The sequence below is a fragment of the Erpetoichthys calabaricus genome, chromosome 13 (genome assembly GCF_900747795.2).
Source record: "Erpetoichthys calabaricus chromosome 13, fErpCal1.3, whole genome shotgun sequence".
NCBI lineage: Eukaryota > Metazoa > Chordata > Cladistia > Polypteriformes > Polypteridae > Erpetoichthys > Erpetoichthys calabaricus.
The window spans coordinates 10080251-10096817 of NC_041406.2; the positions used below are offsets into that span (position 1 = coordinate 10080251).

Here is a 16567-nt window from a genome sequence, read left to right on the forward strand (position 1 = left end):
AACGTTGTGCAGGTCTGATCTGAAGTGCTTGTTTGAGGTCATGGATGCCAAAAAGGTTCAGCCAGTTATTAAACCTAAGTGTTCACTTTCTTTTTCCACAGCACACGATGAAGGTTTGATGGGTATGTTCCATAATGACATGTCTAATTAGACTAAGCATATTGTGTTTGTCAGTACTTGTGACTTAGATGAAGATCAGATCACATCTTATGACCAGTTAATCAAAAAGCAGGTCATTCGAAAAGGGTTTGTAGGGAGATTGGTCCAGGACAGAGCAAGTTCTTTTAAAATAAAGACCTATAAGTTCAGGGTCTGGAGGGCCACAGGCATGCATGGTAGCGCCACAAAGCAGCTTCACAGTGTTGATGGGGAGATCGGGTGGCTGTATATCCATGTGAGATTCAGATGATTGCCTCATTAGCGCTCTGGGGACTGTAATCAGCCCACCCGTATCCCTATCTGCTTTAAAGGAATTTGAGCAGGATAGTGATGGGGGCGATCAGATTGAAAGAGAAGGTAGAGACAGAATCAGGAGTGAGAGCCAATGTGGTGGAGAGGAGACTAAGTGGTCAGCAATGAGAGGAACGTGCAGTTCCAAGGGCAGGCCGCTCATGCTGAGCAACATGGAAGAACGGTGAGTGATCGAGTACTACGGGAGGATGTGGACGGAGGCAGCAGGAATGAGGGAGTCGGGTTCTAATTGTCGCCAAAGGAGGCCTCCGCAATGAGGGTCAGTGCGTAGGACCACAGCTACCCGACTACAAGACCCTAAAGGTGATTTGTGGGATATGGAAGGAGAAAAGATATGCTGGGCAGATGGGAGTCGAAGGATTCTGATGTCTGTGGAGTTTTATTGATGGTTTTAGAGGAGGAATTTATTTATTGCTGATTTTACTCCCACTTGCAGAGCCCTGGATGTTATGGATTTATTTGGGTTATCTATGATTTTTTTTTTTATTCTCCGCTGTTTTGATTGGATTATTTTTGAACTTATTTATTGAAAGACCACACTGTTTACACGAATAAAAGCACTATGCCCACTTTGCACCACCTCTTGCTTGTCCTGTGTCCTCATTGCCTAGCCTCATGACTATTGACGGTCTCGGGTTCTGCAGTCCAACCAGACCCTCTCAGGTCTTACCTACATTTTCTTGTCACAGTATTTACCAGCTGTCCTTTGGCCCATTCGTCCAGACAGATCTGCTCCATGGTGTGCAGTATGGGCATCTGACTTTTCTATCCAGCAATAGAAAAAGAGAGCCTATCTCCTCTGTACAGGTCTCTCTCCCCTGGTTACCAGTGATATTTCAGATTGATTTTAAAAACTTATTGTGTGTTTTTAAGGCCTGGCATGGCTTTGCCCCAAAATACATCTGCACTCTCCTTCATCCCCTCTCAGGTACGAAGGCTTTGAGATCATCTGCTCAACTACTCCATGCAGTTCCAAGATCACGGCTGAAGTCTACGGGGTGACAGGGCTTTTTCATTTGTTACTCCTAAGCTTTGGAATAGTCTGTCATTCCACATCAGATCTTCGCCTTCTGTTGAGGTTTTTAAGACTCGGTTAAAAACTCATTTTTTCTCTTCCATCCTTCACTGTGGGTAAGGTCGGCAGATGGAAATGAAATAGTCATTACAAACTGTTTTATATACTGAGTGGAAAATAAGTATTGAACATGTCAACGTTTTTCTCAGTAAATACATTTCTTATGGTAGCAGAGAGAGGACGTGCAATATTGTTATTTTTTTAAAATTGTTTCCTTGAGATAACGGATTAATTTTATCGAGATCTCGAGAAAACAAAAGATCTTGTTTTCTCGAAATTATGAAATAATTGTATCTAATGTTTACACCCTTAGAAGGGTCCTGGAGGGTGCATGGGAGTTCGCCCAACCAGTCTACATGTGTTTTATGGACTTGGAAAAGGCGTTCGACCGTGTTCCTCGGGGAATCATGTGGGGGGTGCTCCGGGAGTATGGAGTACTGGACCCCCTGATAAGGGCTGTTCGGTCCCTGTACAACCGGTGTCAGAGCTTGGTCCGCATTGCTGGCAGTAAGTCGAACCCGTTTCTGGTGAGAGTTGGACTCCACCAGGGCTGCCCATTGTCACCGATTCTGTTCATAACTTTTATGGACAGAATTTCTAGGCGCAGCCAGGGTGTTGAGGGGGTCCGGTTTGGTGGACTCAGGATTAGGTCACTGCTTTTTGCAGATGATGTTGTCCTGTTTGCTTCATCAGGCCGTGATCTTCAGCTCTCTCTGGATCGGTTCGCAGCTGAGTGTGAAGCGGCTGGGATGGGAATCAGCACCTCCAAATCCGAGACCATGGTCCTCAGCCGGAAAAGGGTGGAGTGCCCTCTCAGGGTTGGGAGCAAGATCCTGCCTCAAGTGGAGGAGTTCAAGTATCTCGGGGTCTTGTTCACGAGTGAGGGAAGAATGGAGCGTGAGATCGACAGGCAGATCGGTGCGGCATCCGCAGTGATGAGGGCTCTGCATCGGTCTGTCGTGGTGAAAAAGGAGCTGAGCCGCAAGGCAAAGCTCTCAATTTACCAGTCGATCTATGTTCCTACCCTCACCTATGGTCATGAGCTATGGGTAGTGACCGAAAGAACGAGATCGCGAATACAAGCGGCTGAAATGAGTTTCCTCCGCAGGGTGTCTGGGCTCTCCCTTAAAGATAGGGTGAGAAGCTCAGTCATCCGGGTGGGGCTCAGAGTAGAGTCGCTGCTCCTCCGCATCGAGAGGAGTCAGATGAGGCGGCTCGGGCATCTGATCAGGATGCCTCCTGGACGCCTCCCTGGTTAGGTGTTCCGGGCACGTCCAACCGGGAGGAGGCCCCGGGGAAGACCCAGGACACGCTGGAGGGACTATGTCTCACGGCTGGCCTGGGAACGCCTCGGGATTCTCCCGGAAGAGCTAGAAGAAGTGGCCAGGGAGAGGGAAGTCTGAGCATCTCTGCTCAAGCTGCTGCCCCCGCGACCCGACCTCGGATAAGTGGAAGAGGCTGGATGGATGGATGGATGGATGGAAGTCGCGTCCTGTATGAAATGGCAGAAGAGCAGAACTGTATTGATCAGCGCGTCACATTTTTGTTCAATCAAGGGCTGACGCAGGCTGAAATATGTTTATGCCTTAGTTTAGAAAATAATAAACAAAAGCAAAGTTTGTTTTCTCGAGATCTCGATAAAATTAGTCCATTATCTCGAGGAGACAATAAAAAAAAAAAAAAACAATATTGCATGTCCTCTCTCGGCTTCTGTAATTTCTAATGGGGCTATTGACATGAAATTTACACCAGACTGTCGGTAACCACCCACATAATCCACACATACACAGAGATAAAAACAAATAAGTCCATAAATGAAGTTATGTGTAATAAAGTGGAATGACACAGGGAATACGTAGTGAACACAAAAAGAAAAGGAGGTGCAAAAAGGCCTGGAAAGCCAACAAAGTAGCTGACATCTGTTGGTCCTGATAGCCCCCTTATAATGTGAATTTCCCCTTGGGATTAATAAAGTATCTATCTATCTATCTATCTATCTATCTATCTATCTATCTATCTATCTATCTATCTATCTATCTATCTATCTATCTATCTATCAGTGCAAATGAATATCAGCTGCTTTAGTCCTAAATGACGGCCTATAAAAAGGTTTCTCATTCCCAAGGTGTCACACAAGAAGCATCTCCTGATGGGTAAAAGCACAGAGCTCTCTCAAGACCTTCACAACCTTATTGTGGCCAAACACACTGATAGCATTGGTGACAGACGTATCTCTAAACTTCTGAATGTTCCAGTGAGCACCGTTAATTCGAAAGTGGGAAGAACATCATTTCACCATAAACTGGCCATGACCAGCTGCTCCTTGCAAGATTTCTAACAGAGGAGTCAAAAGAATAATCAGAAGAGCCAAGGACTACTGGCGGAGAGCTTCACAAAGACCTGGAATTAGCAGGTCCAGTTGTTTCAAGGAACACAATAATTAATGTACTCCACTGCCATGGCCTCTATGCACAACGCTTACCATGCAAGACTCCACTACGAGGAAAAAGCACATTGAAGCTCGTTTAAAGTTTGCTGCACAACATTTAGACAAATCAATGAAATACGGGGAGGATAGAGTCTAGTCAGCGGAACGCAAAATGGAACTCTTTGGATGTCACTGGAGGAGAAATGGCACTGCACTTCAACCCAAAAACACCAACAGTGAAGTTTGGAGGTGGGAACATCATGGTGGGGGGCTGTTTTTCCCCACATATGGTACTGGCAGACTTCATAGAATTGAAGGAAGGATGAATGGAGAAATGTAGCGGGACATTCTTGATAAGATTCTGCTGCCATCTACCAGGATGCTGGACATTGCAGCAAGACAAGGATCCCAAACACACAACCAAGGAAACTCTCAATTGTTTTCACAGAATAAAGAAAATCAAGAAGCTGCTAGAATGGCCCAGTCAATCGCCTGATTTGAATCCAATTGAAAATCTATGGAAAGAACTGAAGGTCAGAGTTCACAGAAGAGGCCTTCCAGATTTGAAGACAGTTGGTGTTGAAGAATGGGCAAAAATAACAGCTGAACAATGTATGCGACTCGTTTCTCCATAGAGAAGATGTCTTGAAGCGGTCATCACCAGCAAAGGATTTTCTACTAAGTATGAAATATATTTCAGTAAGCGTGTTCAGTACGTGTTCCCTGGGTCATTCCACTTTATTACACATAACTTCATTTATGGACTTATTTGTTTTGATTTATTTGTATGTGTGGATTACTTGAGATGTTACCGACAGTCTGGTGAAAAGTTCATGTCAAGAGCCCCATTAGAAATATACAGTCATATGAAAAAGTTTGGGAACCCCTCTCAGCCTGCGTAATAATTGACTCTCCTGTCAACAAAAAAGATAACAGTGGCACGTCTTTCATTTCCTAGTAACATCTGAGTACTGCGGTGTTTTCCGAACAAAGATTTTTAGTGATGCAGTATTTAGTTGTATGAAATTAAATCAAATGTGAAAAACTGGCTGTGCACAAATGTGGGTCCCCTTGTCATTGTGCTGAGTTGAATGCCTGTCACTGCTCAATGCTGATTGCTTGGTGTGATGAGCTCATTAAGCCTTGAACTTCATAGACAGGTGTGTCCAATCATGAGATAAAAAGGTATTTAAGGTGGTCAATTACAAGTTGTGCTTCCTTCCCTTTGACTCTCATCTGAAGAGTGACAGCATGGGATCCTCAAAGCAACTCTCCAAAGATCTGATAACAAAGATTGTTGAGTCTCCTGGTTTAGGGGAAGGCTACAAAAAGCCATCTCAGAGGTTTAAACTGTCAGTTTCTGTAACTGTAAGGAATGGAATCAGGAAATGGAAGGCCACAGGCACAGTTGCTGTTAAACCCAGCAGGTCTGGCAGGCCAAGAAAAATACAGGAGCGGCATATGAGCAGGATTGTGAGAATGGTTACAGACAACCCACAGATCACCTCCAAAGACCTGCAAGAACATCTTGCTGCAGATGGTGTATCTGTACATCGTTCTACAATTCAGCGCAATTTGCACAAAGAACATCTGTATGGCGGGGTGATGAGAAAGAAGCCCTTTCTGCACTCACGCCACAAACAGAGTCGCTTGTTGTACTCAAATGCTCATTTAGACAAGCCAGATTCATTTTGGGACAAAGTGCTTTGGACTGATGAGACATAAATTGAGTTATTTGGTCAAAACAAAAAGCGATTTGCATGGCGGAAGAAGAACACAGCATTCCAAGAAAAACACCTGCTACCTACTGTCAAATTTGGTGGAGGTTCCATCATGCTGTGGGGCTGTGTGGCTAGTTCAGGGACTGGGGCCCTTGTTAAAGTCAAGTGTCAGATGAATTCAACCCAATATCAACAAATTGTTCAGGATAATGTTCAAGCATCAGTCACAAAGTTGAAGTTACGCAGGGGTTGGATATTCCAACAAGACAATGACCCAAAACACAGTTGGAAATCTACAAAGGCATTCATGCAGAGGGAGAAGTACAATGTTCTGGAATGGCCGTCACAGTCCCCTGACTTGAATATCATCGAAAATCTATGGGATGATTTGAAGCAGGCTGTCCACGCAATGTAACTGAACTGGAGAGATTTTGTATGAAGAATGGTCAACAATACCTCCATCCAGAATCAGACACTCATCAAAGGCTATAGGAGAACAGCATCTAGAGGCTCAACTAAGTATTGATGTCATATCTCTTTTGGGGTGCCCACATTTATGCACCTGTCTAATTTTGTTATGATGCATATTGCATATTTTCTGTTAATCCAATAAACTTAATGTCACTGCTGAAATCCTACTGTTTCCATAAGGCATGTCAGATATTAAAAGGAAGTTGCTACTTTGAAAGCTCAGCCAATGAGAAACAAAAATTCAAAGAATTAAGAGGGGTTCCCAAACTTTTTCATACGACTGTATTTACTGAGAAAAACGTTAACGTGTTCAATACTTATTTTCCCCACTGTAATTATTTGCTTTACGGTGGTCTAAAAGGTTCCTTTGAATAGCACATTAGTATAACTTCTGTTGTTTTTAAATGTGTTTTTATAAATAATTTTGGCTTGACTTTTTGAATGGTGCTATGAATTCTAATTTGGATTGGCATAGGGGCTTTGACTGGGCCGCTGCAGGACTCTGGCCTTCTTGCCATTGTGCTACATGGCACACTGTGACAGAAATCAACATACTTCACGTTTGTTTGTCTTCTTTTTTTCTGAATTGCATTGTCTTGTCATAATTTGTATTTTGTCACGTAAGTGTCACCACCCTATAATTGTGCAGGAAACCCAAGGCTGGAGTCACCTTGTTAACAATTTAGCAAAGTCATTCATGTATTTTATTACAGGGAGTGATGCGTCTTACCTCTTTTTTTAGAGTCATACCTGCAAATCTTGTAAACAGCTAAAAATAAAACGATGACAGAGACAGAGAAATACGAATTTGGCTGAGGGAGCCCGTCAAGCTATATTTAGTCTTGTTTAGCTACCTGAGGTAAAACATCACCTCTACCTGAAAACAGTCATTTCCAGTCTGGGGCGACTCACCGCAGTGACCCGGCAAAGCCATAACGAGAATGTGGGCACGCCAACCTCATGCATAACACCACAGGATTACCGAGCACATTCCATGCCTTTGCGGCCCATGCTGACACAAATGGACAGAAAACAAACTCACCGTTTGCCATTCCTGAGCACAGAAGGACCAGGTGCTGGAATTGAAGGTGTCGAGGGAGAAGGAGCCGCTGAGACCCAAAGCTTCTGCTGTGTAGTAAAACCCAGAAAAGGCCTGAAATGGCAGACAGCAACAACATTCCAGTTTCAGTGCCAGTCATCATTTGGATCCGTAAAGCTGTAATTACACTCATTCAGTTATTTGTCAGCATCTTCAATTACACACGTGGAAGAGCATCTGCACTTAAGACGTCTGTGGGGCCGTGGAGTGCAGAGGCTTACGGGGGTGCTGTCTGGGTTACTGTCGACCATAGGGTGCCACGCCCTTTCACTTTAAAAACAACCGGATTGTCACACCGGCCATGATGGCACTGACAGCAAGGTGATATTTAACACATTGGCTTGCCATTCAGTCAGTCAGTCTTAAATTTACTGTACATAGCACCTTTCACAGAGAATAGCTTCTCTGGTGTAATAAATGTTTATTCTGCTTTAATATATCAAGACATCTCAACCTTATATAGCACCATTTACTGAGAATAACATCTACGGTATGGTAAATACTTATTTCACTTCAATACATGTTAAGGGGTGAACTCTGAGATATGCAGGTGGATGAGCCTGTGGTGTCCTGGATGATGGACTGTCAGTTGGGCAGACCACCGTTTGTGAGACTCAAGGACTGTGTGAGCAACACTGGAGCACTTCAGAAAACAATCCTTTCTGCTCGTCACTCTGTACACCTCTGACTAGAAATAGAACAGCAGGTCAGGTCACTTACAGAAATGCCTAAATGATTCTGCACTTATGGGGTACACTGATAAGGGGGATGAGACAGAGGAGAGGAGTCAGAGGGAGAACTTTGAGAATTGTCTGCATCTTAACATCAGCAAAACCAAAGAACTGCTAATTGACTTTCACTGCACCAACGAGCCTACCCAAGGAGTGGATATAGAGGTGGTCCACTCCTACAAGTACTTGGGGGGTCCACATTAATGACAGGTTGAACTGGTCTCAGAATACAGAGGAACTATACAAGAAAGGGCAGAACAGACTCTTAACTTAGGATGCGGCGTTCCATTAATGTGGGAGGTGACATCCATCACATCTTCTACAACTCTTCTGATGGTCAGTGAGATTTTATACACAGTGGTGTGTTGGGCTGGTAATAGCCCATTGAATTAACGAGCTAACTAAAAGGGCAGGCTCAGTTATAGGACACACTCTGGACCCCCTGGAGGTCGTATGAAGACAAAACTGAGTGCCATTATGAACAACGCTGCACGTCCTGTCTCTCTGACACACCAACAGAGAGGACTTTCAGCGAACAAATGATTGAGCAGAAGTGAGTCAAGAACTGTGATGGGGGCTTCTTTCTACCAATAGAAATACCACTGCATAATGTCTCACTGTGACTGTGGCAGCAAAGTCAGAACTTTTCTATTTTTTGAATTTCTTGCTTTATAGTCATTCTGGTGTGTGTTCAGACCAGTGTGTGTGTATTTGTTTATTTACTTTTCTACTTATTTATGTATTTATTTATGTGAAGAGCTTCAGTAAAATGCCAAATTTCCACCTGGTGACAAGAACAATACAATACAATACAATTTATTTCTGTATAGCCCAAAATCACACAAGAAGTGCCGCAATGGGCTTTAACAGGCCCTGCCTCTTGACAGCCCCCCCAGCCTTGACTCTCTAAGAAGACAAGGAAAAACTCCCAAAAAAAAAAAACCTTGTAGGGAAAAAATGGAAGAAACCTTAGGAAAGGCAGTTCAAAGAGAGACCCCTTTCCAGGTAGGTTGGGCGTGCAGTGGGTGTCAAAAGAAGGGGGTCAATACAATACAATACACAGAACAGAACAAATACTCAATACAATATAAAAATAAAACTTTTAGAAGTACGGAGCAGAATTTAACAGTAAATGATATCACATAAGAAGAAGTAAAGTTCTATCTATCTATAATATAGTGCCTTTCATATAATATAGTGCCTTTTACTTGAATTAGTCAAATATTTGTATAGTGTCTTGCACAGAAAACACAATGGCAAAAAAAAAAACATTACTTGACTTTAGGATGTAATGACTGCCATTTTTTATATCAGACATGGAATGGAATGTCTACAACAATGAATTGCTTTACTCGTGGCTTCACTGCAGTCAATCAATAAATCAAGCTCTGTATAGTGCTTTTCACGGGAAGTCATTATGCGGGAAGCTAACCAAATATATGCTAATATTATCCCGGTCAAAAATGAAATTAAATAGATACAAGTATCCATATAAATTTCCGCTCTGTTTCCAACCGTGTAACACAAATGGTGACTGTGCATCCAGCGTGTAGGTGAACATACCTGTTACGCTGCCGGTCAAAATTCGCATCACATATTGCATGTCCAACGGGGAAAAATATAAAATGGCCTCGCAAAGCGAAGCTTCACCGTGTGCTCATGTCAGCACGGGTGCACGTTAAACACAAGCAGGCAGACACAGACAGCACCGATTTGATTTGATGTTATTTTTTCCAAATACAAATAAAAGGAAAAAAAAGTTGTACAAAATAAATATTTGTAAAAATCCACTATTGTGCTTATCCGAATACTGTATTCAGAGTCGGCTCCACCCCTATATTACAGGATAAGGCAAAAATGTTTAATCTGGACCTAAACCTGATCTAGAATGTCACCTAAAACTGAACGCGCACACGGTCAAGTTCTTCACTTGTAAATAAGTTACATTAAGTTCACCGTTCTTAGAAAAATGAGCTTGTTCAATGAAGGCACTCTTTTGAATTCGTTCATGTACAACACTGGCTACCCAGTGGTAAACGCGGCCCTGGCCAAACTCTTTTGTGACGTGTTGCTGCCGTCCAATTCAAAACGAACTAATTCTTTTCTTAAAATGGTACACTTTCAACATGTGGTATGTTTTCTGTGTTCTATTGGGCTTATGGGATTTGTAAATCATTGCATTCTGTTCTAATTTACATTTTACATAGTGTATGAACTCTTTAGGAATTGGAGTTGTCAAAAAGAACCTCAGAGTAACAACAATCATTAGAACAGGCGAACATCTCTCTTCATTGCTCCATCCTATATCTCAGAATGCCTGTCACCTGACACTCCAAATCGTACCCTAAGATCTTCAAATGAGGGTCTGCTTATAATTCCAAGAGCTAAACTTTAAAGAAGTGGTGAGGCGGCCTTCTGCTGTTATGCACCTCAAATCTGGAATATGAGTTTACCATTAGAAATTGACCAGGCTGATACAGTGGAGCACTTTAAAAAGCTGCTAACACCCCATTAATGTAACATGGCTTTCTCGTAGCTTCATTTTAGTGTATCTATCTAACCCTGATATTCTGTATATGCATTGAATTATTGTTTTTATCATATCTCCACACTCCATACTAACCCCAAGTTTCTCTGCTGTTCTCTTTTTGGTTCTCTGTGGTGCCGATCTCTGCCCCCCCCCCCCACACCACCTGATCAGGGTACTGTGCAGTAGTCCCTCCATTGATGGATGGAAGGCCAGAGGTCCACATGACCATCATCATCATCAAATTCTTCCACGTGAAGCCTGAAAACCATGAGGACTAATCGAGATCATTAATGTTAGGGTGGGCTTGGTGGTCTCATGGCTTCAGTACCCCTGCAGATTTTGTTTTGGTTTTTTTCTCCAGTCCTCTGGAGTCTTTTTTTGTTTTTTTCTGTCCTCCTGTCCATCGGACTTTACTTTATTCTTTGCTACTTTGTATTACCTAATCTTATATTTTTCATTCTTGTAAATCACTTTGAGCTCCATCACTTGTATGAAAATGTGCTCTAGAAATAAATGTTGTTGTTGTCTTCCAAAGTCTACTATACCCAAAACATGGACCAGCCACGATGCCCATGGGCACCAAGAAAGAAGCTGCTGCACTCCATGTCTAAAGTTTGACAAAGACCACCCTGAAACTCCTCGATGCTTGGTGGACTGGAGAAATGAATGTTGAATTGTTTAGGAAGAACATGCAGCAGTAGATCTCGTGTAAAAAAGTCACAGAAACATCAGGCCAACAGTGAAGTACGGTGAGGGGAGATGATTTGGGGGGCTGCTATGCTGCCTCTGGGCCTGGACGGCTTCCCTTCATCGAGGCACAAATGAATCCTCAGGGCGTCCTACGGAGTAATGTCAGGGTGGCCGTCCGCCAGCTGAAGCTCAGTACAAGTTGGATAATCCAGCAGGACGTTGAGGCAGACATCAGAGTGAATCTTTCTGTAGTCTTCCCCTGACGTGTACTTTGACACGATCCTGTTGCTAAGCTCTGCAGGCAATTCCTTTGTCCTCAACTGTTGGACCTTCTCTATAGACGGGTATGTGCGGCTTTCCTAATCGGTCCAATCAGTGGAGACGACCACAGGTGGATTCCAAATGAAATGTACAAACATGTCGACTGTTACGCTGCATGAGAGGCCCACCACAGAGTGTAATTGCAGACCACAGTACCTATGAGGTCAGTCATGTAACGCAGCGTTTCTCAACATTTAAGTATTTGCGACCCGAGTTTTAATAACAGTTTTAATTGCGCCCCCCTAACGTTTTTTTGAAAGGAGCCCACTAATACCAATTTGTTCTTTTTAAATTAATGATATGTCATAGATGCATATTTTATTATACCTACTTAACTTTTTTCGACATTTATCTAACTATATTTATTTTCTAGTATCAGAATGTAGTTTAAGTTAATTTGTTTTGGTTTCAATAGATGTATTTTTCTTATTGTCGATTCTTGTTTTCTTTTTTTCACATCTTCGCGCCCGCCGCACAGGTTGAGAACCACTGATGTAATGCCTTAATATCACGAAACGCCTTCAACGTCAGTCACCCATCGCAGTAGACTGTGGTTAACATCAGGGCCTCGTTACACTATGGTTATTATGGGGGGGGGGGGGGGATTATCTGACTCAAAGGGTGTTTCGTGGCTGACGTTGTGGGCCTTACCTGATGTATCTCATAGGTATTGCACGCTGCAGTTAGACCCTTCTCGAGTCCCAAAGCACCAAGTCCTTAAAACACTTCCACAAATGCCCACTAGAGGGGGTTTACCATCACACCCCCGGCTAAATATAAGGGCAAACCCTTGATCTTAATAATGTAACGAATCGGCCCCGACATGCTGAAACTGGCCGAATGCCACCACTCACCTTTCCTAACCTGAAGGCAGCGAATATGACACCCTGCAGCGCCCCGCCATATGCCCCCTTTTTGAAATGAACAGCTCAAAGAAATGAATGAATATTGTCACACACCTGCGTTTACAGGCTCAAATAAATGCATTTACCCACCGAAACAGGGCTTGGCGCTGCCCTCTAACTCTTTCTCCTCTCTCCCTGCAGAAACACCAATGATTCCACAACCTAACCAGCACTTCCAGTACCTCAGATAACAATGTCCCTTCTGGTTCCAGTCCTCAAGACCCCGCCTCCTCCTCCTGATGACACTTCCGGCTTCAGAATGCCATTCACCCATGACATCACTTCCTTCCTCGAACTACATATACAACCTCCATTTTTGCCATTTTCAGTTCTGTTTTGAAATCCAGTCTGTACAGACATCATTTCCTTCTTTCAGCTGCTCTACAGTATACAGGTTCAGATCCCTGAAGCTTTGACGGTGTTTGTGTGCTTATTTTACAATATATACATAAAAACAGCTATAAGGCAACATCCATAAGCAAAGAGAAATATGTTATACAAAAAAGAAAGTCAAGAAGATGAAAAACAACGGCGATCCCTTTCCTCCCCTCACCAGCACAAAACCACCCCTTACTGTATACAGTACGTGCAAATAAATATACAAACAGTGGAACAATCACACCCCCAGCCCCCCTTCCCCAGCACCATATTAAACTATCTTACAAAAAGAGCCCAGCAGCGTCTTTACTTCCTGTGACGACTGAAGAAGGTGCACCTCCCTAAACCCATACTTACCACCTTCTACAGAGGCACCATAGAGAGCGTCCTGACCAGCTGTATTACAGTCTGGTATGGAAACTGCCAAGCCTCCGACTGCAAAGCCCTTCAGAGGATTGTGCGGACTGCTGAGTGCATCATTGGCAGCTCTCTACCCAGTCTGCAGGAGATCTACACCTCATGCTGCCTTCATAAAGCCACTAGCATCATGGCTGACCCCCACCACCCCTCCCACCAACTGTTTACTCCTCTTCCATCTGGAAGACGACTCTGCAGCATCAGGAGCAGATCTGCGAGATTGTGCAATAGTTTCTTTCCCCAAGCAGTCCGGCTCCTGAACACCATGCTGCCCTCCTCCACACTGGACTCTTTACTCCACACACTCTCTGGATTACAAAATACTACTTAATACTGTATATGTTTTTTAGTTATATATATATCTTGTGTACTGCACCTTTTGACTCTGGAGGACGATATTTCGTCCCACTGTGTACTGTAAGTATATTGTTAGGATGACAATAAAGCTCTACTACTACTACTACTACTACTACTACTACTTCCAAAGTTCGCACACAAGTCCAAAGTTCCAGCCAACTGTTAACAGCAAGTGAAGGAATTGTAGAATGCTGGCTGACCCAAAAAGGTTGAAATCTTAATTGTAAAATGTTACTCAGTCAGTCTGCGCCTTTGTAAAAAATCGGGAGTGGTCTCCCCTCGACTTTCTCATATATTCAGATATGGGGATGGATGTTTGAGGAGTAAACCGCAAGATAGATAGACAGATAGTTAATTAATCCCAAGGGGAAATTCACATACTCTAGCAGCACCATATTAAATTAAAGAGTGATAATAATGCAGGTATACAGACAGACAATAACTTTGTATAATGTTAACGTTTACCCCCCCGGGTGGAATTGAAGAGTTGCATAGTGTGGGGGAGGAACGATCTCCTCAGTCTGTCAGTGGAGCAGGACGGTGACAGCAGTCTGTCGCTGAAGCTGCTCCTCCGTCTGGAGATGATCCTGTTCAGTGGATGCAGTGGATTCTCCATGACTGACAGGAGTCTGCTCAGCGCCCATCGCTCTGCCACAGATGTCAAACTGTTCAGCTCCATGCCTACAATATAGCCTGCCTTCCTCACCAGTTTGTCCAGGCGTAAGGCGTCCTTCTTCTTAATGCTGCCTCCCCAGCACACCACCGCGTAGAAGAGGGCGCTCGCCACAACCGTCTGATAGAACATCTGCAGCATCTTATTGCAGATGTTGAAGGACGCCAGCCTTCTAGTGAAGTATAGTCGGCTCTGTCCTCTCTTACACAGAGCATCAGTATTGGCAGTCCAGTCCAGTTTATCATCCAGCTGCACTCCCAGGTATTCATAGGTGTGCACCCTCTGCACACAGTCACCTCTGATGATCACGGGGTCCATGAGGGGCCTGGTCCTCCTAAAATCCACCACCAGCTCCTTGGTTTTGCTGGTGTTTAGTTGTAGGTGGTTTGAGTCGCACCATTTAATAAAGTCCTTGATTAAGTTCCTATAATCCTCTTCCTGCCCATTCCTGATGCAGCCCACGATAGCAGTGTCGTGAGCGAACTTTTGCATGTGGCAGGACTCCGAGTTGTATTGGAAGTCCGATGTCTATAGGCTGAATAGGACCGGAGAAAGTACAGTCCCCTACGGTGCTCCTGTGTTGCTGACCACAATGTCAGACCTGCAGTTCCCGAGACGCATATACTGAGGTCTGTCTGTAAGATAGTCCACGATCCATGCCACTAGGATTATATTTTTATATGATGCACATTGAAGAACCATCAACAATAAATCAAAATCCAATTAATAATATACTGAACAATAATTATAAAAGTGAAGCTGAATAAATCAGACTCTGCAGTGGCATAAATAAAAGGTAAAGTACCACTTCCGGTTAACGGAAATAGCTCAAAAGTTAATAGAAATCTACCAATTGACTTGTATGTAAAATTTGGTTGACCAAAGTGAAAGCGCACTTATTATCATGTTTACACACACACACACACACACACACACACACACACACACACACACACACACACACACACACACAATTCCAAAAATGGTATTTTCAGACTCAGGGGGGTCTAAAATGTTGAGATTCATTAAAATCTCGACATTGAATCTTTGGACAATTATAATATTTTCCCTATACTTTGTATAAGAGAAAGTAAAAAAGAACTTCATGAGCTCACCCGTCTGCTAGATATAACAAAATGCAAAATGCACGTTCTTAGAGCGAATCGCTGACCTCCACCTATACAGACACACGGACATAATTCCAAAAAATGGCATTTTGGACTCAGGGAGGTCTAAAACGTTGAGATTCATCAAAATGTCAAAATGGAATTTTTGGACGATTCCCATACTTTCTTTATACTTCATATACGAGAAAGTCAGGGAGGTCTAAAACATCGAGATTCATTAAAATCTCAACATTGAATCTTTGGATGTTTACAATACTTTCCCTACAAGAAAGTAAATCAAACTCAGGAAGGTTTAAAACGTCGAGATTCATCAAAATCTCGAAAGCGAATTTTTGGACGATTACAATACTTTCCCTAGACTTTGTATACAAGAAAGTAAAGAAGGACTTCATGAGCTCACCTAAGTCTGCTAGATATAACAGAATGCAAAATGCACGTTCTTAGAGTGAATCGCTGACCTCCACCTATACAAACACACTGACATAATTCCCAAAATGGTAATTTGGACTCAGGGAGGTCTAAAACATTGAGATTCATTAAAATCTCGACATCACATTTTTGGATAATTACAATACTTTCCTTATACTTCGTATATGAGAAAGTAAAAAAATGACTTCATGAGCTCACCCGAATCCACTAGATATAATAGAATGCAAAATGCACGTTCTTAAGAACGAATTGCTGACCTCCATCAGTTCAGATTGTTCTTATCCGTCTTTTTGTTCCACGATGGCTGCTCTCTTCTCCTTTCGAGAAACGGTGTGATTTATCCTAGAAATTTGATTCTGTTCATCTGGACAAAGTTTTTAAGTGGGAGAAATATTTCGAGACCTATCCAAGTCTCTTCCTCAGTCTCAATTGACTGCAGGTTTCCCCAACCTTATAAACAGTACCTTTGCTTAATCACAGAGACTAGCACCATTGACAAAGGGCCAGTTGATCAGTGATATGCAAATTGTCCACTGATTAGTAGACGTGTGAACCATTCATAGAGGGTTGAGGAATGGGTGCAATCACAGCATTGTAAGATGGCGACAGATGTACCCTTAGGCCCCCTCCTCTGTTCAGAGATGGTCGTTCCTTTTTCACGTAAATGGCCTCCTTGATTCCTCTCTCAAACCAGCGCTCCTCCCTGTCCAGGATGTGCACCTCTTCATCTTTAAAGGAGTGACC

General features: G+C 43.1%; 2 protein-coding genes across 2 annotated transcripts in view; both read right to left on the reverse strand.

The window, feature by feature from the left end:
- rpl14 (ribosomal protein L14) overlaps positions 1-16567 on the reverse strand; it is a 67792-nt gene that overhangs the window by 36206 nt on the left and 15019 nt on the right. The window lies entirely within an intron of this gene.
- The window catches only part of entpd3 (ectonucleoside triphosphate diphosphohydrolase 3), a 79073-nt gene that overhangs the window by 9699 nt on the left and 52807 nt on the right, over positions 1-16567 (reverse strand). Inside the window, exon 8 of the mRNA XM_028817945.2 lies at positions 7209-7319. Coding sequence (XP_028673778.1) covers positions 7209-7319 — 111 coding nt within the window. The remainder of the gene's footprint in view (positions 1-7208; positions 7320-16567) is intronic.